We start from the raw sequence: 25,800 nt of genomic DNA on the forward strand, positions 1-25,800 counted from the left end.
AACTTATAGGATCTGAATTGAACTTATTGGATCTCGAATCAATCGAATCGAACTTATAGGATCTCGAATCGAATCGAACTTATAGGATCTCGAATCGAACTTATAGGATCTCGAATCGAATCGAATCGAACTTATAGGATCTGGAATCGAACTTAAATTAAGTGAGGTATATGATCTCGAATCGAACTTGTAGGATCTCGAATCGAATCGAATCAACTTATAGGATCTCGAATCAATTTATAAGATCTGAATCGAATCGAACTTATAGGATCTCGAATCGAATCGAACTTATAGAATCTGAACTGAACTTATAGGATCTGAACTGAACTGAATTGAACTTATAGAATCTGAAATGAACTTATATTAAGTGACTTTAAATCCAAAAGAACAGGGCCTTACTCTTTACAAAAAATATTATATCATCCGTGTAGCAAGGTCTCCGTTGGTCTCCTTTTCAAAAGTTGGCCCTCTGCTCTGATCTCATTAAAAAATAAATAACTCATAAACTAAATGTGTGATATTTTATAGTAGAGATGGTTGTAGGGGTATTTATCTGTGTCGAGTTTGTGTTGAAAGATCTCAACCCTACTCGACTCAAATAAATTTTGTGTCTTGTTATTGTCGACCCATTACTTAAGAAAATACGGCGTGTTAAACTTAACCCGCTAATTTTTTTGTGGGGGTCGTGTCGTATTCTCGGGTCCATTCAATAATTACCACCTTTAAATTATTATATCGTCATCTTCATCTCCCATACCCAACCAAGTATTATGCTTCAAGGTTTTTTGTCACTTTTTATTATTTATTTTTAAACAAAATATCTTCCATCAATGCAGCAAGGTTTATATTTGCCTGTTTCATGATCAAATATACGCCATCCCATATCACGTGAACTCTTTATTCATGATGAATTGTATAGAGTACTATTTGATGAATGACTCCATGCCTTCATACATCAACGTTTTTCAAAACCAGACATAGTGAATAACTGATCAAACATGGCAGATTCACAAACTACATTAGCAATTTAGCATGTTCCCATAAACATGCGGAGTACATGATTTACGACAAGCCCATAAATCAATCCATTGATTGACCCAAACATTTGTACATAATACATTAATGAATACTCTCACGCCATAGAAGTGAGCCGAAAGTCATGTTGTTGGATTTTTTTCTTCTGTAATTAATGGAGTAATAATTAATTTTACAAATGTTAATACGGAGTATGTTTTTTTTAATGATGAGATACTTGACGGAGTAAATGTTTGAAAGTATAGGTCCTTGATGGAAAAAGATTATTACGAAGCCCAAACAAGCACACTCTTGATCCTCTTACAACGGACAGATTTCCAAAATATCAGTCCACTTGATATGCTTCCAACGACACTCCACACATCAATCACACACACAAGGCAAATATATCTCTTTGCCTATTATAGTTTATTTGATGTATATTTATTCCATGTTTATAGTTGTCTTCTAATCATATAAAATATAAATAGCACAACATTGTAATTATACTTTCAATATAATCAATAATATATGTTTTTGAGATTACACACTCATAATATGGTATCAGACAGTTTTGATTACTTTTAACTCTTCATCAACTTCGTTTTTTCCCCTGTTTTTTTTTCCGATCTCGAACTCGATAAATTATGACGAACTCCGAAACGACTCAAGTCATTGATCCTACCCCGAAACCCCAATCCTATACCTATGTTCCTGTCAAAAATCCCAGCAACAATATCACTCAAATTGCCTTCAATGGAACCAATTTTGACAAATGGTCTAGTGGACTCACCCTTGCTCTTCTCGCCAAGGGAAAACTTGGGTATGTCAACGGTACCATTCCAAAACCTGCTACTAATGTTGTTGATTTTGAATCATGGCGATCTCAAAATGCTCTTGTCACTGCGTGGCTCTATAATTCCCTCGACCCCACTATTCGAAGAACAATTTCATATCGTCCCGAAGCAAAACTGATGTGGGTCGATATCCGCAACCGGTTCTGCCAGAATAATGATGCACGCATTTTTCGATTGCAAGCAAAATTGGTCTCGTGTCGACAGGGCCCGACGGAAACTCTTATCAACTACTATGGTCGTCTCACGAAACTATGGGACGATATTCAAGAAGCCGATCCTATTCGCCTTGCACCTGTAACCCGTGCACATGTATTCTGGTGATTATTCTTGACACTCGACGTGATAAGAAGCGCGTTCGTGATTTTCTTATGGGATTAAATGACCGTTATGACAATGCTCGTTCTTAATTACTCGGTATTTCTCCTTTACCTTCTCTTGATTTTGCTTATAATAGACTCCTTCAAGAGGAAGGAATGCGTAATTTTTCTGCTCATAAGATCGAACCCAAACCCGATACAATGGCTTTTGATAGCCGCACCACCCATAACTCTCGGCCTGCCGGAGGGGGAGGGGACCATTCTCACCCCATCGACCCAACCAGGCCCTACTATATTGCCTGTCGAAGGTCAGGTCACTTATACACTGTCTGCTATCGTGTTACGGGCGAGTTTCCCGAGTGGTGGGGAGACCGTCCTAGAGATCGTATTTATATTAATGAAGCCGATATGAGTCGTACTGTCGTTCATGATATTCAAGGTCGAACCAACATTTACCGTAAGAAAAAAGGTAACAGTACTACTCCCCGAGCCCATCTTGTCACAACGCAACAGCCGCAACAAGCCAACAACCATCTGCAAACGGGGCTGCCACTAGCGGGAACACGGCTCAGGCGAACTTACTATCCGCGCCACCACCCTCTGTTCCAGTCACTGGTCAGTCTTCTCAATTTGATCGGATTGATTTCAACACCCTTACTCCGGCCCAACTCGATGAAGTTCACAAACTGTGGCAAGCTCGCCAGCCCGGACCATCTTCAACGACTCGTCTAAGCGGTAAACCATTATCTTTCTCTTGGATCATTGACACGGGAGCATCCCGTCACATGTCGGGCTGTCTATCTCATTTTGTAAATATTCGATCAATAAGTCCATAATCCGTTTGCCTTCCGAATGGCGAACTAGCCCATTCCACGCAATGTGGTGACGTACATTTATCGGCCATATTAATTTTACGCAATGTTTTATATTCGGAAAAAATAAATTGCAATCTCATTTCCGTCTCCTCTCTTTTATTTGATTCATCATTAACCATCCAATTTTCTCATCTTTTGTGTTTTATTCAGGACCGTTTTTCAAAGATGTTGATTGGTGCGGGTGAACAAGTCGAGGGGCTATATTATTTGACATAAGTTCCTGACCCCAAAGCTCATGTGTTTACTGTTGTTGTCCCCGACACAAACGAACTCTGGCATCGGAGGTTGGGGCATCCCTCCTCAACTATTTCTCGTTTTTTACCTTTTTGCAAAAACATTAAATCTTCTTTCCATAGCAAAAACTGTGATATTTGCTTCCGACCTAAGCAAACTCGAGAACCATTTCCTTTAAGTTTGAATAATGCTGACACTATTTTTGATTTAATTCATGTTGATTTATAGGGTCCATACTCCGAACACGCATCATATGGGTCACACTTTTTTTTTAACTATTGTCGACGATTTTTCACGCTCCACATGGGTTTATTTACTTCGTCGGAAAAGTGACACAAGACAAACTTTATTAAATTTTTTTGCTTACGTAGAGCGACAATTTAATAAGAAAATCAAAACTTTACGAAGTGACATCGGAAACGAGTGTACAAGCTTTCATAATTTTTTTCTCGAAATGGCATTCTTTTTCAACACTCTAATATCGATACTCCTCAACAAAACGCCCGAGTCGAAAGAAAACACCGTCATATTTTAAATGTCGCTCGCGCTCTATTATTTCAAGCTAATTTACCAATAAATTTTTGGGGGGAAAGCATTCTTACCGCCGTTTACCTAATTAATCGTACCCCAAGCACTATTCATCACGGGAAAACTCCGTATGAAATCCTTTTTAACAAAACTCCTCCGATGGGCCATACTCACACATTTGGCTGCCTCTGTTACGCAAAACAAGTTAATCGTTCACGAGACAAATTTGCCTCGCGAAGCAGCAAATGCATCTTTATTGGGTATCCTCTTGGAAAGAAGGGGTGGCCGGTTTAAGACCTTGACACAGGCATGCACTTTTGCTCGCGAGATGTCAAATTTATCGAGCATGACTTCCCTTACAAATCACAAACCGATCACGACATACCACACACAACCCCACCTTTCTTTGACGAAGACACCCCTCTGATCCCCATACCTATTCACCACGACATAAACCCCTCATCTTCGGCATCTGTCGACACTCCATCCACCGAGACACCAACGACAACCACCATAAACACCACATCCGCCGGCACACCCAACAAGCCAACCGACACCCCTAACCCCTCGGATTCCCCTAACCCAAGCCAACCTAACCCACCACCCATGGGCAAAGGGCAGCATATAAAAATTCCGAATTCCCATCATAAGGATTTCGTTAAAACAACGAAACGCCCCTCGACACAAGTTCTCACCACCTCGACATCATCTTCAGGTACACAATACCAAATTTCCCACTTTATTGCTTACGACAAGTTTTCTCCTAACTATAAATGTATTATGTCGGCCGTGACTAAAAATCACGAGCCTAGTACGTTTAATGAAGCAATGCAGGTACCACAATGGCGGGAGGCAATGAAGAGCGAAATTGTCGCACTCGAAAGAAATGCCACTTGGACCCTCGAAGACCTCCCACCTAACAAAAAGGCTATCGGGTCCAAATGTGCCTATAAGATCAAATACCACGCAGATGGTACTATTGAGCGCTACAAGGCTCGATTGGTGGTCATGGGAAATCGTCAAGTCCAAGGAGTCGATTATAATGAGACCTTCGCTCCGACTATTAAAATGGTGACAGTTCGCACCCTCCTTGCAATCGCAGCTGCCAAACGTTGGGACATCCATCAAATGGATGTCCACAACGCCTTTCTTCCTGACGACCTTCATGAAGAAGTCTACATGAAACCTCCACCCGGGTTCTCCTCCACAGCAAATGGTAAGGTTTGCAGGTTAATAAAATCTATATTTGGTCTTCGTCAGGCCCCGCGCTGTTGGTATGCCAAACTCGCTTCTGCTCTAAAATCCTATGGCTTCCAACAATGCCCCTACGACCATTCTCTTTTTTCATTTACTAAGGAATCAACCGAGATTCATGTTTTACTATATGTCGATGACCTTGTCATTTGTGGAAACAACGCATCCAAAATTGAACATTTAAAAACATATTTAAGCAATTGTTTTCACATGAAAGACCTTGGCCCACTTAAATACTTTCTGGGCCTCGAAATAGCCCGAAACACCACCGGCCTCTTTATTTCCCAAAGGAAATACACCCTCGACATTTTGAGCGAAACCGGGCTTCTAGGCTCTAAGCCTGCGACCATTCCGATGGAACCCAATCACCGTCTTGGAATCTCCACCTCACCCATCATAACGGACCCCCAACCATACCGCCGCTTAGTCGGTCGACTTGTCTACCTCACTATTACTCGACCCGAACTTATTTACTCCGTTCATACTCTTGCTCAATTTATGAATGCTCCACGGCTTGACCATTGGCAATCCGGTTTACAAGTTGTTCGATATCTTAAAAATAGCCCAGGTCAAGGCTTACTCTTCAAGACAACGAATGCCTTAAGCTTACACGCGTATTGTGATGTGGACTACGCCAGCTGCCCCACAACACGCCATTCGCTCTCCGCTTACATCGTCTTCCTAGGTGGCTCACCAATCTCATGGAAAACCAAGAAGCAAAACACGGTTTCTAAATCTTCCACCGAATCCGAGTACAGAGCTATTGCTTACACGATTTGCGAATTAAAGTGGCTCAAAGGCCTACTACACTTTCTCGGGATCAAACATGATAAGCCGATTGAGCTCTCATGTGATAGTCAATCCGCACTCCACATTGACCGCAACCCGCCCTTTCATGAACGAAGTAAACATATTGAGGCTGATTGTCACTTTATCCGCGACGAGATTACAAATGGAACCATTCGACCAAGCTACGTTCACACTAAAAGTCAATTATATGACATCTTTACCAAGGCACTTGGTCGGATTCCCTTTGATGACCTGCTCTCCAAAATATCAGTCCACTTGATATGCTTCCAACGGCACTCCACCTATCAATCACACACACAAGGCAAATATATCTCTTTGCCTCTTATAGTTTATTTGATGTATATTTATTCCATGTTTATAGTTGTCTTCTAATCATATAAATAGCATAGCATAGCATTGTAATTATACTTTCAATATAATCAATAATATATGTTTTTGAGATTACACACTCATAATAAAAATGGTAAAGTTTAGATCCTTATCATGACCTTAACTCGTTTTTGTTTCTTTAACTAATCAGTCTCATTGAAGACGACCACTATCCGTCACAAGCTGAAGACGGATATTGGCTCTCTCACAAAATGCAAGTGGGAGGGCAAGTGGGGGTATCCATTCTCCCACTTGCACTACCCATTTGCATTTTGTGAGAAGGACACTATCTGTCATCAGCTTGTGACGGATATTGTCCGTCTTCAATGAGAATATGTATTCTTTAACACTTTTTTAGATTAGAGATAACGGTGTGAGCATGCAGCCAAGTTGGCTATTTGGTAACCTTTTTGACATAAGTAATACTACTCCCTAGTCCTCGTCCGGGTTATTTATTTACCTATTTCGTTTTAGGTGTCTCTATTATTTATTTACCTTTTTATATTACGTGTTTTGTATATTTGATTATATACATTCATTATGATCCATTTGTAGTTGTCATCAGTGACGACTCTAGAATTTAAATAGAGAGGTGCGAAAAATAAAAAATCTATGATGAAGTTAGTTAGACGGATTTAAAATTCCGACGATGAGAAGGGTCAAAATTAAAACAAACTTGAGTCTAAATTGTTTACATTGAAAAAAGAACATTTAGATTAATATGTAGTGAAAATTAATAAATTGCGTTCCTATAGTATTAGACTATAAGATCCACGCCTAGGAAAAATATCATCCAATAAATACTATTCCACTAGTATAGTAAAATTTGTAATAAAACATTAGTTAGATGGATGTCCAATAGGCTTGTACCCATTATACATGTAATTAGGGTGTTGATAAACCCATCATTTATGTACTATATATAGATACCTCATATGAGATGAATAATAAGGAACTCTTTTCCTCTCTCAATCTATTTGTTTGTTTTCTCTCTACACTTTGTTCCCTAATTCTTATTCTATAACACGTTATCAGCACGAAGCCTAGTCAACAGACCAAAAGAGAAAATAATATATCATTACCCGTTCATCCGAACATTTATCCAAAATCGAGGTACGTTCTGGTATACAATTTATTTACAGTTAGTCTTGCTATAGACGGATATATCCGTCTATAGCTAAAGATGGGTCAAATAGCTTGAAAGTGGTGACATTTTTTGCCCCCACCACCCTATTTGTTGCTTGTCCTATTAGAAATGTGGTATTGTATTTGGCCCGTCTTTAGTTATAGACAGATATGTGTCGTTGTGATTTATTTATTGTATAGGCTTAAACTGGGTACACAATTTGATGGTTACAATTACAAGTTAAGAAGAAGGAAGGTATGCATAACCTTTTGAATTACTAATTATTTCCACGGATCTATCGCACTTCAATTGATTCTTAAATTGCAAATTTCATTACATTGTACGTACTTCCTAATGTTAAATAATCTTTGAGGTTTATGGTGATTGTGTATTAAATTAGCGAACCATAACCAGTGAGAATCCTCTGTCCCACTTTTGTATCTCATTGTGTGTGCCACACCACTTAGCTTCTAACACCTCAACAAATTAGTATATATATTGTAATATTTTATTTTTGCTTAACCATAACACCTAGAATTTTTGCTTAACCAACTGATAATTGCACACCTCTTATGCCGCAATAAACTCATATATGCACAGACCTTTCCTTCTATTTAATCTGTATAGAGAATTATTGACGCCAGTAGAATTTGGTATACTTTAATCATGGATTTTATTAAGAATGATTCTGAAATTAATTTAGACGCAAATGGTTCTCTTTCAATTTATGTGATACAATTTTTGTCTTTATAATGTGAGAGCTTCCTATATTTATTTAATTGGGAGGATCACATATCTATTTAACACGAGACGGTCGTCATCATAATTTAAGACGATCTTCTATCGACTTAATGTGAGAACGATCTCATATCTATTTAATTGAGACGGTCCCTTATCTATTTATACAAGATAGTCCCTATCTATTTAACTCGAGACGATCTCATATCTATTTAATAGAGACGGTCTCATATCTATTTAATTGAGACGAACTCCTATCTATTTCATGTGAGACGGTCTCATATCTATTTAACATGAGACGATCTACTACCTATTTAATATGAGATAGTTTCCTGTCATTATAATTTAAGACGTTTTTCTATTTATTTAATAGTCTCATGTCATCATAATTTAAGATGATCTTCGATCTATTTAGGGGGTGTTTGGTTGAGGGTTTGGAATGGATAGGAATGGATTTGGGCAAATCTAGTGTTTGGTTGGCTTGTTTTGGAATGGAGTTAGATACCTGATGGATTCTAACTCCATTGCAACCCCCTAGAATCTCATACCTAAGTTTTCACCCAAGTTTCCAACTCCATTCCCTCATAGTGTAAAAAATAAACATACCAAACAAGTTTAGAGTGGTATGGGGATCTCAATCCATACCTCTATGGTATGAGATTCTAATCCATTCCATTCCACCTTCTTGAACCAAACGACCCCTTAATGTGAGACGATTTTGTATCCTCATAATTTAAGATGATCTTCTATCTATTCAATGCGGGACGGTCTCGTATCATCATAATTTCATCATAATTTTAAGATGAAATTCTATCTATGTAATGTGAGACGGTCTCGTATCATCATAATTTAAGATGATAGATATTCTATCAATTTTGTGAGATTTCATCTCTTATTACAATATTATGAGTCATTCTCCTATAAATTTAAATGGAGACTAATTTATTAAGGAGTAATCTTACCCATATTATTTATTTTCATTACTCAATGAAAAGTCAAATTCTCCACAGACTTAAAGTATTCGTCATACGGAGTAATTGTTAGGGTTTTTTGATAACTACTACCTTTGTACTACACTGTTTTAAGAATTACTACCAAAATAATTTTCGTTTAAAAACTACTACCTGTAGGTTTGATTTTTTTTTAAAACACTACCAAATCTCATCCAAACCCAATAAAACACAATTTCAGCGACTTATTTTTGAATTTCCATCTTAAGTTGTAAATTTTATCCCTTAAACTAGTTAATTTGATGAAGTTTAAGCAACTTTTTTACCTTAGTTATGTTAGATAAGTGAATTAGATGAAGTTAGGTTAAAGTGATTCTGTCCCAAAATGATTGGCAAACGGTAGGATTAGTAGTATTAAAGGGATAAAATTTACAAATGAAGATGGAAATTCAAAAATAAATGGTTGAAATTACGTTTTATTGGGTTTGGATGAGATTTGGTAGTGTTTTTAAAAAAAATTCACACTTACAGGTAGTAGTTTTTAAACGAAAATTATTTTGGTAGTAGTTCTTAAAACAGTGTATTACAAAGGTAGTAGTTATAAAAAAAAACCTTAATTGTTAACACCAGTAAGACGACAACTAATGGTTACTCAAAATGAATAACATCGTCGTCATATTTCCCAAAGGGATATTAATCATTTTTGTCAGTTTACATTTACATGAGACTAATCGTGTCATATTCGCTATACCACATCATTTCTTTGCCAAGATGGAAATAAATTATTTTAAACCCAGATGATATCATAGCTAACCATAAGTTAGCATCCATCTTTACATTTGGCAAGAAAGTGGACAATTCCACACTCAAGGCATCCAACTCTAACTATGGAGTACTATAATACATTGCGAACTACTATCAAATGTTGACATGGAATGATTAATCATATATTATCAAGTGCTTAAAATATGAGTAGAAGAATTTTGATGTCCATACGGAGTCTTATTATACATGTTTTTTGAAAAAGCCTAGCGCTTAAACAAACAGTAATGTGCAACGACTCCTTCGAGTGTAGTATATACATTTTATTACTCACAAGTACACTAAAATTGTGTTGATACTTGGACATCTAAAACAATGAAATTGCATATTATTCTAGGTTGAATAAAGACCTTATAGTTCAATACGAATTGAAATTGTTTTTAAGTGGCTTGACAACTACATACAAAAATACGAGTAATATGTGTTATTCCAATTCACAATTTGATTATCATGTGAACAAGACTAATCTTCTACATTTGACATTTTAGCACATTGATAATCAATTGTATAATAAAATACTCCCCAGATATCTTATAATCAATAATGCCCACTCATAAAATCTCATTTATCATGAGAAATGGCATTCTAAAGTGGTTATTTAAATGATTGCAATCTATCTTGGATATAGTTTTTACCAACTTAGGGGGAGAAAGTAAGTGAAAAATTGATAAAACAAAAGAAGTTTTATCATATTAAATTACACCTACAGTGTAATATATGAAGAATAGCGATTCTAAATTTTTTTTGCTTATGATCATGAAAGTGTATCCATATGAAATGGATACACATTTGCGCGCACTATTCAATTGCCAATTGAATTAGGACTTTATAAGTCCATCTGATCGTCGACATACCTATGGTTATGAGCGCATAAACCTGAAATTCATCCAAATCATGGATATTGAAAATAAAACTGTACAGTTTGCATTATCGAGTCATCATGTGCATATATCGAGACTATTTTAAGCATTTTTATATTTTTTTCCTATTACATCATTGCATTACTTCATATCATATATTTTAGAACTTAGTCACATATCATATGCATGCACATTATTGTTGATGATATGATCAATCAAAGAAAAAGGTGCAGTATTACAAAAGTGACAAGATTATTTTGAAGTAAAGATGAGAAAATCGGTATGAACCATTATCTTCAGATTATGAATTTTGAAAAGATCGGTGATTCCTATTAGTTGAAGACATCTATCAAGTTGATCAAATATGATGACACCTATTTCCAAGATCGAGAAAGTTTATCAAATCATTGAGTTGCATTGACGTTTTACAAGTGATGTAACTATCAGGGGGAGTGTGCACGCACTGTACACGAGGTTGGGTAGGATAAAATACTTCATAATAACAAAGCAGCAATACAAAAACTCGAAACAGTCAATATGTCATATATTAACATTAACTGTCCACGTTATCCACTAGAGACTAAGCCTGGGGCCTTCCAATCATTCACTCACATGATCCACCAGAGACTAAGCCTGGGGCAGTCCAATAACTCAACCACATAATCCACCAGAGACATGGTCTGCAGAACCACTCTGGGGCCGTCCAATATCCTTATAATCCAAATTTCAACATACAATATATATTATAAGTAAACTCAACCAATTCACAATAATAACTCAATTTCAATAATAATAATCCTTCTCATGACAATATATCAAATCTCAACAATAATGATCATATTCCATGCTCAAATCAATTCAAACAGACACAGTTAAGATGAGTAGATTATCCTACCTCGTCAGCAAATTGCAATAACGCAATCCGAGTAAATAGAAATCCAATTACCACAGCTTCTCACAACTCCGTCACCTAGACAAGTAATTACTATAATTACTAATTGTACAATATAACTTGATTTATATAACTTAAATATATTCAATAGTTATAATTATGCAAATGGTCTTAATTAAAGTCCGTCTTTAACATAAACAAACCCTCATACCATACAAGTCTAAACCGTGTTCAACACTCCCCCAAACACCCACAATACTCGCCCAACCCGAGCGAACCACCACCAACCACTAGCTCCCTACATGAGCCACCTCTGCCACACACCCAACCACGGTCCTGCTACCTGCAACAACTACCAGACCTGGCGTCACCAACACGCCCTAACTACAATAGCAAGCAACACCTACAAATATCTTACACTCGGTTTAATAACCAACCAACACCATCACCACCCAATTCCGTCACCAACAGCCACCACCGTGGTCTCTTCTGACCCACGGTGGAGCCACTGGCAGCAGCACAAGTCCAGGTCAGGATTAAGCCGTATAAAGAGGTCGAATAAAACACAAATTTAAGACAAACCATACAATTGCAACCCCAAACCACCGTGTGAAAAACCCAACACCATGACCACCACAACCACCAATACCACCTCTAGCCACCACTGTCCCACGACAACTCGAAGGGTGGTCCCCTCTTCCCAGCCCGGTCAATAGGCTAACCACGGTGTTCGCCTTAAGACGGTCACAACCACGCTCCCCTGTTTTCCCCTATTTCCCGCAGTTACCGCCACCACCACCACAAGCCACCGACTGCAACCACCACGACACCCCCACAAGGGTAGACGCAACCTCCAGGAACCAACCCACCTTAACCCAGGTCAAGTTAGTTGTGTTTAAGGGTTCGAATACCTTGTTTAATAACCCGACACAATCCTGCATCCACCACGGTTTTCACCCCCAATAATCACCCACGGTCAACCCTCGATGGTCAAAGAAGTGGTCAAGCAAGGCCACGGTGGTCCAAGGTTCCCCTTTGGTCAAGGTCAGGACCAATAGGTGTTTGCTAAGGTGGTCAAACCAATCGGTCAATATGCGTAGTTTAATTAGTTTATTAAAATCGTGAGACGATCTTACCTCAATTAAATTAGCAATGTTAATGCTCTTTCCGTCTCCTAGATCTCTTCTTCTTTCTTTTATGAATTACTTTTTAGATTTCTTTGTATTTATAGGCTAGGTTTAGGGTGTATAAGACAGTAATTAGGAAACTTTTACCTATTTTTGTTCCAACAATTTTATGGAGAATGCATCCGGGAAGGAAAATTTTATTTCAAGTTTCCTTTTTTTATTGAATGAATATTGAATATCATATTAAATTTAATTTTAATTAAGTAAAAATAGGAATTCTCTCTTTTTCTGACAGAATAAAATGTAAATAAAAAAATAGTCGAAGTAGCTTTCTTACCTTAACCCGCGAAAATGAAAAGATATACTCTTAAATATCCGACGGCAGTGAGGGAGTAGATCTGGCTGTTCCTTGAACAGTTCTTTTACTATTATTATACAATTATTATTACTACTATTTTTATTACTATTATTATTACTACTAGTTTTATTATTATTATTATTATTATTATTTTTTTTTTTTTTGAAGAAAGCTTAGGATCATATATATTAGATAAAAAGACAGTTAGTACAGATCCTACACGTTCCTACAAAGGAGACCAGTGTGGCCACCTAAAGAGAAAGTAAAACAAAAGCTAGTCCAAAACGAAGAACAAAGCTATTACATAACCATTTTTAGTAAATCAACCTCATTGCAACGAAAACGCAGCAACACCAGGTATTTAATCCTTCAAATCAAAGTAAGAGAGGAGCTAGCGGCATTCTTGAATATACGTTTGTTCCTCTCTGCCCAAAGTAACTAAATTGTACAGAGAAGAGCACATCGTCTTTGCTTCTTCAGCCAACTTATCCCCCTGTTATGACGTCTTAGCCACGAAAGGACGGTGTCCATATTTAGGCAACTGATACACTTAATCTATGTGGAGATGTCCTGCCAAACCACTTGCGAAAACTGACATTCAAAGAAAAGATGTGCAACACTCTCAGGTTGTCTCTCACACAGGGAGCATCTATTGACCATTACCATTCCCCTTGTACTTATATTGTCTATAGTTGGGAGCTTGTTTTGAGATGCAAGAAGTCCAATCACAGCATGCTTAGGATAAACATCAGAATCCCATATTGTTTTGTGGTTGTTAAAGGGAGTACCTTTGGCCCTGATCAATGCATAAATCTTCTGCTTGTACCCTGCCTCCAACAGTAAAGTTTCAGCTTGAACTCCACCCCCCGTGAGCTGCATCAGACTGTCCCTAGAAGAAATAATATTCCCCCAGAACCAGGAATAAGCAGCAGTCATTTTGAAGTCCTAGAAATTAACTCCTTTAAGAACATAGGCTTGAACCCATTACACCCAATTGTTAGGAGCAACAGTGACAAGTTTATGAAGCCACATCATAAGTTGTGCCTTATTCTAGCTAAGGATTTCCTTAATGTCCACTCCTCCCTCACTTCGAGGAAGACAAAAGCTACTCCAACTCTTGAAAACTAGCATGTGAGCCCCCTCTTTAATACCCCAAAGGAAGTCCTTACACATCTTATGAATATTTTTTACAATCCCTTTGGGTAACAGAACACTCGAGCCCCAAAAATTATGAAGACCAAAAATAACTGAATTAATGAGAGCAATTTTTCCAGCATAACTGAGCTGATGGATAGCCCAGTGTGCAAGTTTCCCTCTGATCTTATCCAACAGAGGACTAAACATCCTCCTCTGAGTGAGCCTAGAACTGAAAACAGAGCGTTACCATCTCGGTTTCACGAGGTAGTGAATAACAAAGTACAACAAACCAAAGTACTTTAGAGAAAATTTAGCGATTACATGTTTATTACAAATTAACTAAACTAAATAAACTTAATATAAAATTAATTACAACTCGCAGCGTAAATAAATAAAGTGATTAATAAACTATATGATCTAGACATCTAGGTAGACTAGCCGACTGCTCACGCATCCCCAAAGCTCCCAAGTCAGCTAACTCAAGTACCTGTCAAGTCTGCTCCCCAATTACGGTTCATCACAGGTGTTCACGAATACACTGTCAACCACGAGGTTGAGTAGGACAAAATACTTCATAATAACAAAGCAAAAAAACAAACTCGCAACTGTCAACATGTCATATCTCAACATTAACTGTCCACGTTATCCACCAGAGACTAAGCCTGGGGTCTTCCAATCATTCACTCACATGATCCACCAGAGACTAAGTCTGTGGCAGTTCAATAAGTCAACCCTATTATCCACCAGAGAGATGGTTTGCAGAACCAGCCTAGGGTCGTCCAATATCCTTATAATCTAAATTTCAACGTACAATATATATTATAAGTATACTCAACCAATTCACAATAATAGCTCAATTTCAATAATAATAATAATCCTTCTCATGACACTATATCAAATCTCAACACTAATTATCATATTCCATACTCAAGTCAATTCAAACAGACACAGTTAAGATGAGTAGATTATCTTACCTCGTCAGCAAATTACAATAACGCAATCCGAGTAAATAGAAATCCAATAACACAGCTTCTCACAACTCCGTCACCTAGACAAGTGAAAGATCATAGATCCATATTAGACTCTCTAATAAAAATTAAATTATCTCATAATTTATCATTTAGGTGATCTATGTAACAAGAATGCAAATATAAAAGCATAAAAATGAAAGTTTAAGGAAAAACAATTTCCTTACATTTATTTTATGGTAAAATGGGCACAAACTAGATCACCTTACTAGTTTGTTCTTGAGCTTATAACAAATGGATGATCGTCCTAAAAAATCTTCAAAGAGAAGATCTCCTTCAAGATGCACCCAGGAACTTAACCCAAAAATCTAACAAGTATTTAACTAGAAACTTGTTAAAATTATATCCTTGATAATATTTTAATATTACTAACTCTCTTAGTAAATATTAATTTTTGTATACTAACAATCTTAGTAAGCGAATGCTCTATTATTTTTAGAGACAAAAAGATACACATGCAAAGATGTTCAAGTGTTGTTGTGTGTAAAAATGAGCAAACATCTTGAGTGTATATGGGGGGAAAACCGGTGGGAGGGTAGGTGAGGTGGAGTGTTCAATTTGTCTTATATTTTTAATCTTACATCACATGCAAAATCTATATAAGATAACTTATGATAGTATATAAAGTAAAGTGAAATGATTATGTTCCTAATCATCCACTACTCTATTTTACACGGTCCACTTGCCCATTTACGGGTCCATGTTTGTTCTTATATTTGTCGCACAAATACGTGTAATTTTATTTTAAACATCGTTTCATGTTTAAATACTTCCATAATTAATTCGTCCAAATCACTCCGTAAATATACGTGTACCACTACACATATTATTTACGTACTAATATTAATCACATTAATCAATTAGTACAATTTTAGTGAATTAACAATTAATTAACTAAAACCCGTCTCCCAAAATTTATTATTCAATTATCACATAATTCAATAATAACTGTCGTGCCTTGAGTTCGCAACTCGAAATCTCTCTAAAAATAATCGACTAACCTTTTAGTCTACAAATCAACGGACTAAATAAATTGTATCTCATACAATTAATTAGTTGTCTATTGGGGTTCGTTCCTTTAGGTGTGACCGAAAGGGGTCAGTTGATCACCGCCGTCTCACGACAATAACGTCAAACTCTAGTCAGCCAACCGTTATCGATTTACGTTAATCAACTAACGAGGATCAAATAATTAAATATCTGATGATATTCCATTAATGAGATTTATTATGTTAACGCACTATTGTGGAGGACGCTAACTCCAACAATCTCCCACTTGTCCGACACAAGGTGTGCGCTACCAATTCTCTTGTCCGTTATAATCTCCCGCTCAATGCAAGGTGTCTTTCAGGTCGCACTTGCACACGAACATATCGCGAGTGGTTTTCTCGATCGGGAGTGTGACTACCTGACCGGAAAAATCTATCACAGATTACTTCCGAGCGTGACCACGCATTTGTAGTCATTAACTCCTCGAGTGGCCTTGAGATATAGTTACCCAATGTGGGTGGACAATTCCTGTATGCCCTATCTATCCTATTGCACAATACAGATCATCATGACCTAGTAAATGCCCTTTTGGCCTCCTTTCACGGCACGACCTAGGACAAAAACCAAAGTCACTCGGAAACTGCACTTGCTCAGATAATAGTCTCCAGTCAAAAGAATCGACTCATTAGAACATCTTAGAGATCCCCGCCACGACCAGGCGTCTATAATAGAACTTAGGGACTCTCTAAATGGTCACTGTCCGGCAAAGTGTCACACACTCTGCCTATGTGATCGACTAGTCATCACGTATGACCTCATGGTGTTGAACAACCATCAATCGACTTACAATCTAGTCACTCCGAGACGTCACCTCATTAAGTGACTAGGGACAAAATACAATGTTCATCTTGTTCACTTGAATAGTGTTCAACATTGTCTCCACAACTTATTCAGATAAACAAGGTATTCATGTTTTCAGTCAAACTGAATAATTGAGTTCTTAAGAGACTCAAACAATGAATGCGATCATCACTTATGTAAATATCAATACTCTATCCAATATTTACATAAAGATCTTCAGCAATTAAGGTATACTGCTCATTCACATTGAGATAACATAACCATCATGTCTACCTTATGCCAACGACTTTGGTTAGAGGATTAGCAACAGTTGCATCACTCTAATTTCCATTGCTATTTTCCTTTGTTCTATGCAATCTTTTCATCACATAGAGCCTTTCTAAGTACATGTCTAAACAAGTTTTTAGACTCTGGTTCTAAAGTCAGTCAAACACTCCCACTGTTTTCACAGTCTATTGGGATACGGTATTCGGCTAACAGAACTACTCTAGTCCCATTAAATTCCGGTTATCAACTATCTCTCTTACCACATCAGATGTTGTAATGTACTTAGCTTTTGTTCATGATTTGTACGTATAACACTTATACATACACATCCTTCATATGACATCTTTTATGTATGACTCCTCATACATGTTTGCTTTATACATGTATAACTTCTTATACATATTATTCTTTATGCACATAGCACTTTTACATGCTAACCATTCCTTAACGAGGCCCATAACATCTTATAAGCATAGGAATGTTTCCGTGTAATTCTTTTACACAAAATTCATAAATTCCTCCAAACAAGAGTAAATCATCAGTGCTTCTCAAGTACTCAAGGATGCTCTTGATAATCATCTAGTGACACTCACTAGGAAATGATTGGTAATGACTTCTCATATTCTCAACATGATAAGTCCCGATGAGAGAAGCTTTTAGCATATTTAATAGATCCTGTAGCGGAAGCACAAGAGATCATATTAATTGTTCAACAACTTGAACGAGTCAAGAATCTTATCACATAAGTCTCTTGACTATAATGCTAATATCCATAGAGATCTATCTCATTAGATCCAGATATTTAATATGCGCCATGCTACTCTCAAGTATTCACCCGAGAATATTTCTAGTCACTAATATGCCAAACACATATTTTAGACTAAGAAATATCACCTTAGCTACATTTCTAGTCAATAATATGTCAATCACAAATTTTAGACTAAGAAATATCACCTTAGCTACAATTCTAGTCACTAATATGTCAAGCACATATTTTAGACTAAGAAGCTCACTTTAGCTCCCACTAAACTCCATGTATCATCATGTTATCTCGACACTCGAGTAATACCGTTTTGATAGACTACATGATTGAACCCAAAGTTCCAACTCTTTGACGTATATAGAGCACAAAAGGGATCTTTCAAGCATGCTAGGTTTCTTAGCATTGACAACATCAACAAAACTTCTCCCTTCATAAGATACATTCAAGGAGAAAGTTTCGTTATCCTTTTGCCTAAACTCATCCTCATGAGAGGCTATATTGCTAAGACCATACGAATTGATAAAGGCATTTGGGTTGTCACAAACTCTCAATAACAAGCCCAAATTTTAAACATCTTATGTAACCTTTACGACAAGATCAAGGTAACCAACCAAAGTATTCACCTTAAATCAAGTCTCAAAAACATCTCGTGTTTCCTTCCTTATCGCATCGTGTGCAAGGAGATCAATTCGAATTGCATGGTGACACGCCATCACATAGAGTTCATACTATAGAAAAGCCTTTGATGAGGGTTTAAGATTCGTCACTAAAGTAACGCAATATTATCCCAAAATTATCTCCTTATAATCACTGAGCCACAATAAAGAACGTCTTCTTGCATTGTACTCACCTCTGAGCCTCAATAAAGAACGTCTTCTTGCATTGTACTCAGTTTGTGGGTCTTGGACTTCCGTAAGTTCAAAATTTCTCCCATTCTGTCTTCCATAAAATGAAAATCTTTCTAGAAAGACAGCATTACTAGCCACAAACTCTTTGTTCTCGTTTTGGAGGAGTAAAAACCAAGTGGTTCCATTTTGGATAATCCTCACAAATACACAAATTGGTTCTGAACATAAACATTTATGATCCCAAATGTATAAAAAGACAAGTTAGGGACTCTCCCTATCCATATATCATATGGAGTCATTTAGGCTATTATAGTCGGGTTTTAAACTTTTAGTGAGAAAATAGCTTACAAAAATTGCGAAAAACCTCAAACTATATCTCATAAAGTTCGGTTTATATACTTGACTATATCATACTCTATGGTGTCCCAAGGAGAAGGTATTATGTGAACTGGTTCACAATCTTCTTAGTGATTATCAAGGTCATTACTTGATATTACCCATTTAATCTTCAAAGTCATTACTTTGAAACTTCCGATCAACATCTTGATCTTGAAGTGCTTTTGGTTTACTACTTCATTTTGAAAATATTCCACGTTTCAAAAATCACTTTTATGTCTTATTAAATAGATATGAGGTTTTCATATCTACTTAACATTACGGTAAAAGTAACGAAATATATATATATATATATATATATATATATATATATATATATATATATATATATATATATATATATATATATATATATATATATATAACCAACTATCGGCCTTAAGCATCTGTATGTATATGGTCAATCACCTCACTATTGTGTTTCTTTTCTGCAAAAGAAAAACATAATACATGCACACATACCATAAGACTCACAATCAAATGGTTGTTAAATGTGCTTTTCGTTTACTCGTTTGAAACGAATTTACTTGAGGTTTGATCAATTTGGTTCACCAGATTAGAGACTTTAAAATCTACTAGATAGTATAATATTTAGTTTTCATGAAGAATGTAAAATTCCTCTAACTTGAGTGGTCTAAACCAACCACCAAGTTATCATAGGAGTAGGTACAACCTTTTGTTTTAAATCACATAAGTGATGCCTTCTATGTATAAACATAGATGATTACATTCTTTTAAAACCAAATTTAGGTACATTTGTCCCCATCGAAATCATTGCTAATCTAGCACCATTTCGATACATAATGTCCTATGCTAGACGTCTTACGTTTTATCAATTCATGTAAACTTCTTTACAAAGAAATGACCCGTACTTGGTATCTCATACCAAGATAGTGGAACTACCCTATCCATTGAGTAGATGTCTCTTTCAACTTTGTTCTATCGCATACATCTAGGGTTGATTCTTCTTAACTCCCTCTCACTTTCACATTCCTCTTTGCTTCAATCAAGCAAAAATGAATCTCATGAAGACCTCTCTTAATGTCATTCGTGATATTTTATACACTTAGTAAGAGTGAATTACAATAAAGTGAGTGCAACATGTGGCAAAATCTCAACTTCTTGCGAAATTGGACTATCTAACCGTTCAATTGTTATCATATGCCTAAACTCTTTAGTGCATAAACAATTGATTTGGCTTTTCTCGAAGTGAGCCATTTGACGGTATCATATTGGAGTATACTAATTGTTTTTGAAAACTCTTTTCGCAAACTTTTGAATTACTCTTGAGTAATTAAAACTAATATGTCATCTTCATGACGGAGGTCTCACTTTCGAAATCAAGACACTCTTTATAAAATGTTACTTCCTTTTAAACTCGTAATATGAGTTTGCAACATGAAACCCCCTTTTAATATGTATGGACGTTAATTAAGTTGTATAATAACCGCAAAAATCGTTGTAAGCTTATGTAGGTGAATTAGTAAATCATGTTACCAATCATTGCTACCGAATTCCTTCAAAGAAACCGCTTCCTATGAAAGAATGAAACGAGTATAATAATAAATAGAGGATGAAAGGAGGATGAAGTGCGCGATGTCATAGTAAATACATTAATGAAAAAGAACGAAAAATAGGAAAAATTAACATTCAATGTTTTAAAAATACTTGTGAAAACATGTTCAACAAGTTTTAACATTTATATAATTATCTCCCACTAAATTATATAAATGATTCCAAGACCCAAATATTAAACAAAAATGAGCATCGCTTGGGCGAAACATCCCATAATTGTGTAAATTCGGTAAGTCACGTTGACTAATTCTACCTCTAGAACTCTTGGTCGACGAATTTCCATAAATCCATATACTAGCCCAGGAACACAAGACCGTCTTATATCCCGTTGAGTTTAACCAATTTTAGCGTGTGATAACCGTTTACCACCCTACTTAACCAAGGTAAAAAGAGAACACCCCGCTTGGGCGAGCGTGGCTCTAAAAAACAAGAGATTCATAGGTGTTACTAATTGGTAAGGCTAATCTCAATTTTAGTTATGTGAGAGATCTTGTCAATTTAGTCATAAATACCCCATAAGTGAAGTAAGTCGGTGAATGTAAATGACGTGAATTGACAACCGCGAAAATAAAATGCATGTGAATGGCGATTTTGGCATGCGCGAAAATAAAAACAAGCAAACAAGTAAGCATATGAATAAATCCTAGTATGACCACCTAGTTAATAAAAACTAGTCTATTACATTTCGGAAACCAACTCCTTGGTCCCTTGCCTCTTCATTCCAAAAGTGGCTCCTTGTGGGATTTGGAGCACCTTCCAAAAAAAAGACTCCGTCTCAATGTAATCCGTCTTTTGAAAACGCCGGGAAGAATAACTATTACAATTGAATTAGATAGCTATTCCTATTATACATTAATTAATAAAATAAATAAAACTATTAATTAATTTCAAACCGACGATACGAGATCGTATTTAATTACAAACAAATCGATATTCCCACTCATTTCGGGTAATAACGATTAAAATTAAACTAGGCCATACTAGGTACAACAAGATAAATACTTCAAATAAATGACAATCATTCATTCAACTTAAATAAATATGCTTAAAATGCTGTAAAATGATGCCAAAATCGCTCTATCCATCAATCGTTCGTATCCATCTCGGGTTTTGTGGATTTAATCGATTTTTAACATGTAAAAATTAATAATCAACTCTTAAATCTCATTTAAGTCCAAACTAATTGTGCAAACTGTTTTGAACCTCAAAATTAGTCCTCCCTAATTTTAGGATGAATAATTAGTTTGATTTGGTGATATTTTGCTAATTTAATCGGTAAAATCATAATAGTTAAGTAAAAATCCAAAATAATTGAAACATTACCCAAAAAATTGAAACAAAAATTTTGAGTATTCTGTAACAATCCCAAGAATACCAAAATGTCAGAAAAATTGCCCAAAAACTCGGATAAAAGTTATGAAGAAAAAGATCGATATTTATCGGTTTTTAACCACTAAAAACAATAAACATCAAAACAAGTTGAAAACACAAATTAAAATTCACTTTTAACATTTAAATAATATTTTTAAATGTACATAAATTTATCAAGGGCAGAATCAATTGTTTCGAAATTATGATTAAATTACTTCATTTTTATCGACTTTTATCTCATAAAATCAGTAAACATGCAAAAAATTCGAACCAACCTTCAACCTTTTGCATAAAATAAGTAGAAAATATGCATGAAATACCATAAAAATTCCATGGACCGAATCAACTTTTAACTATTTTTAGTCAATTTTTAACTAAAATACGGCATTTTGACTCGGTTTTCTACCAAAAATCATTAAAAATAGCAAAATAACTTCATAAATCACCAAACTTAACCACAAATCTTTTGAGATCAGTAGGTATGCATGCCCCAAAAATTTCGTGCTAAACCCTAGGTAGACTAGCCGACTGCTCACGCATCCCCAAAGCTCCCAAGTCAGCTAACTCAAGTAACTGTCAAGTCTGCTCCCCAATTACGGTTCATCACAGGTGTTCACGAATACACTGTCAACCATGAGGTTGAGTAGGACAAAATACTAAATAATAACAAAGCAAAGATACAAACTCGCAACTGTGAACATGTCATATCTCAACATTAACTGTCCACGTTATCCACCAGAGACTAAGCCTGGGGTCTTCCAATCATTCACTCACATGATCCACCAGAGACTAAGCCTGTGGCAGTTCAATAACTAAACCCTATTATCCACCAGAGAGATGGTTTGCAGAACCATCCTAGGGTCGTCCAATATCCTTATAATCTAAATTTCAACATACAATATATATTATAAGTATACTCAACCAATTCACAATAATAGCTCAATTTCAATAATAATAATAATCCTTCTCATGACAATATATCAAATCTCAACAATAATTATCATATTCCATACTCAAGTCAATTCAAACAGACACAGTTAAGATGAGTAGATTATCTTACCTCGTAAGCAAATTACAATAACACAATCTGAGTAAATAGAAATCCAATAACACAGCTTCTCACAACTCCGTCACCTAGACAAGTGAAATATCATAGATCCATATTAGATAAAAAGATAGTTAGTACAGATCCTACACGTTCCTACAAAGGAGACCAGTGTGGCCACCTAAAGAGAAAGTAAAACAAAAGCTAGTCCAAAAAGAAGAACAAAGCTATTACATAACCATTTTTAGTAAATCAACCTCATTGCAACGAAAACGCAGCAACACCAGGTAATTAATCCTCCAAATCAAAGTAAGAGGGGAGCTAGCGGCATTCTTGAATACACGTTTGTTCCTCTCTGCCCAAAGTAACTAAATTGTACAGAGAAGAGCACATCGTCTTTGCTTCTTCAGCCAACTTATCCCCCTATTATGACGTCTTAGCCACGAAAGGACGGTGTCCATATTTGGGCACTGATACACTTAATCCATGTGGAGATGTCCTGCCAAACCACTTGCGAAAACTAACATTCAAAGATAAGATGTGCAACACTCTCAGGTTGTCTCTCACACAGGGAGCATCTATTGACCATTACCATTCCCATTGTACTTATATTGTCTATAGTTGGGAGCTTGTTTTGAGATGCAAGAAGTCCAATCACAGCATGCTCAGGATAAACAGCAGAATCCCATATTGTTTTGTGGTTGTTAAAGGGAGTACCTTTGGCCCTGATCAATGCATAAATCTTCTGCTTGTACCCTGCCTCCAACAGTAAAGTTTCAGCTTGAACTCCACCGCCCGTGAGCTGCACCAGACTGTCCCTAGAAGAAATAATATTCCCCCAGAACCAGGAATAAGCAGCAGTCATTTTGAAGTCCCAGAAATTAACTCCTTTAAGAACATAGGCTTGAACCCATTACACCCAAATGTTAGGAGCAGCAGTGACAAGTTTATGAAGCCACATCATAAGTTGTGCCTTATTCTAGCTAAGGATTTCCTTAATGTCCACTCCTCCCTCACTTCGAGGAAGACAAAAGCTACTCCAACTCTTGAAAACTAGCATGTGAGCCCCCTCTTTAATACCCCAAAGGAAGTCCTTACACATCTTATGAATATTTTTTACAATCCTTTTGGGTAACAGAACACTCGAGCCCCGCAAATTATGAAGACCAAAAATAACTGAATTAATGAGAGCAATTTTTCCAGCATAACTGAGCTGATGGTTAGCCCAGTGTGCAAGTTTCCCTCTGATCTTATCCAACAGAGGACTAAACATCCTCCTCTGAGTGAGCCTAGAACTGAAAACAGAGCGTTACCATCTCGGTTTCCCGAGGTAGTGAATAACAAAGTACAACAAACCAAAGTACTTTAGAGAAAATTTAGCGATTACATGTTTATTACAAATTAACTAAACTAAATAAACTTAATATAAAATTAATTACAACTCGCAGCGTAAATAAATAAAGTGATTAATAAACTATATGATCTAGACATCTAGGTAGACTAGCCGACTGCTCACGCATCCCCAAAGCTCCCAAGTCAGCTAACTCAAGTACCTGTCAAGTCTGCTCCCCAATTACGGTTCATCACAGGTGTTCACGAATACACTGTCAACCACGAGGTTGAGTAGGACAAAATACTTCATAATAACAAAGCAAAAAAGCAAACTCGCAACTGTCAACATGTCATATCTCAACATTAACTGTCCACGTTATCCACCAGAGACTAAGCCTGGGGTCTTCCAATCATTCACTCACATGATCCACCAGAGACTAAGTCTGTGGCAGTTCAATAACTCAACCCTATTATCCACCAGAGAGATGGTTTGCAGAACCAGCCTAGGGTCGTCCAATATCCTTATAATCTAAATTTCAACATACAATATATATTATAAGTATACTCAACCAATTCACAATAATAGCTCAATTTCAATAATAATAATAATAATCCTTCTCATGACACTATATCAAATCTCAACACTAATTATCATATTCCATACTCAAGTCAATTCAAACAGACATAGTTAAGATGAGCAGATTATCTTACCTCGTCAGCAAATTACAATAACGCAATCCAAGTAAATAGAAATCCAATAACACAGCTTCTCAAAACTCCGTCACCTAGACAAGTGAAAGATCATAGATCCATATTAGACTCTCTAATAAAAATTAAATTATCTCATAATTTATCATTTAGGTGATCTATGTAACATGCATGCAAATATAAAAGCATAAAAATGAAAGTTTAAGGAAAAACAATTTCCTTACATTGATTTTATGGTAAAATGGGCACAAACTAGATCACCTTACTAGTTTGTTCTTGAGCTTATAACAAATGGATGATCCTCCTAAAAAATCTTCAAAGAGAAGATCTCCTTCAAGATGCACCCAG

At 36.3% G+C, this 25,800-nt stretch overlaps 3 protein-coding genes across 3 annotated transcripts; 1 reads left to right on the forward strand and 2 right to left on the reverse strand.

Moving 5' to 3' along the window:
- Positions 1-1,661: 1,661 nt before the first annotated feature.
- Positions 1,662-2,192, forward strand: LOC141614386 (uncharacterized). Its single transcript, XM_074433131.1, has one exon. The coding sequence runs from the start codon at positions 1,662-1,664 to the stop codon at positions 2,190-2,192; it is 531 nt and encodes a 176-aa protein (XP_074289232.1).
- Positions 2,193-13,686: 11,494 nt separating this feature from the next.
- Positions 13,687-14,067, reverse strand: LOC141614387 (uncharacterized). Its single transcript, XM_074433132.1, has one exon. It carries the CDS (start codon positions 14,065-14,067, stop codon positions 13,687-13,689), a length of 381 nt encoding a protein of 126 aa, XP_074289233.1.
- A 9,865-nt stretch (positions 14,068-23,932) lies between these two features.
- Positions 23,933-24,277, reverse strand: LOC141614388 (uncharacterized). The gene has a single exon (XM_074433134.1). It carries the CDS (start codon positions 24,275-24,277, stop codon positions 23,933-23,935), a length of 345 nt encoding a protein of 114 aa, XP_074289235.1.
- Positions 24,278-25,800: the final 1,523 nt, after the last annotated feature.

This window comes from Silene latifolia, chromosome 11 (genome assembly GCF_048544455.1).
Source record: "Silene latifolia isolate original U9 population chromosome 11, ASM4854445v1, whole genome shotgun sequence".
In the NCBI taxonomy this organism is placed as follows: domain Eukaryota; kingdom Viridiplantae; phylum Streptophyta; class Magnoliopsida; order Caryophyllales; family Caryophyllaceae; genus Silene; species Silene latifolia.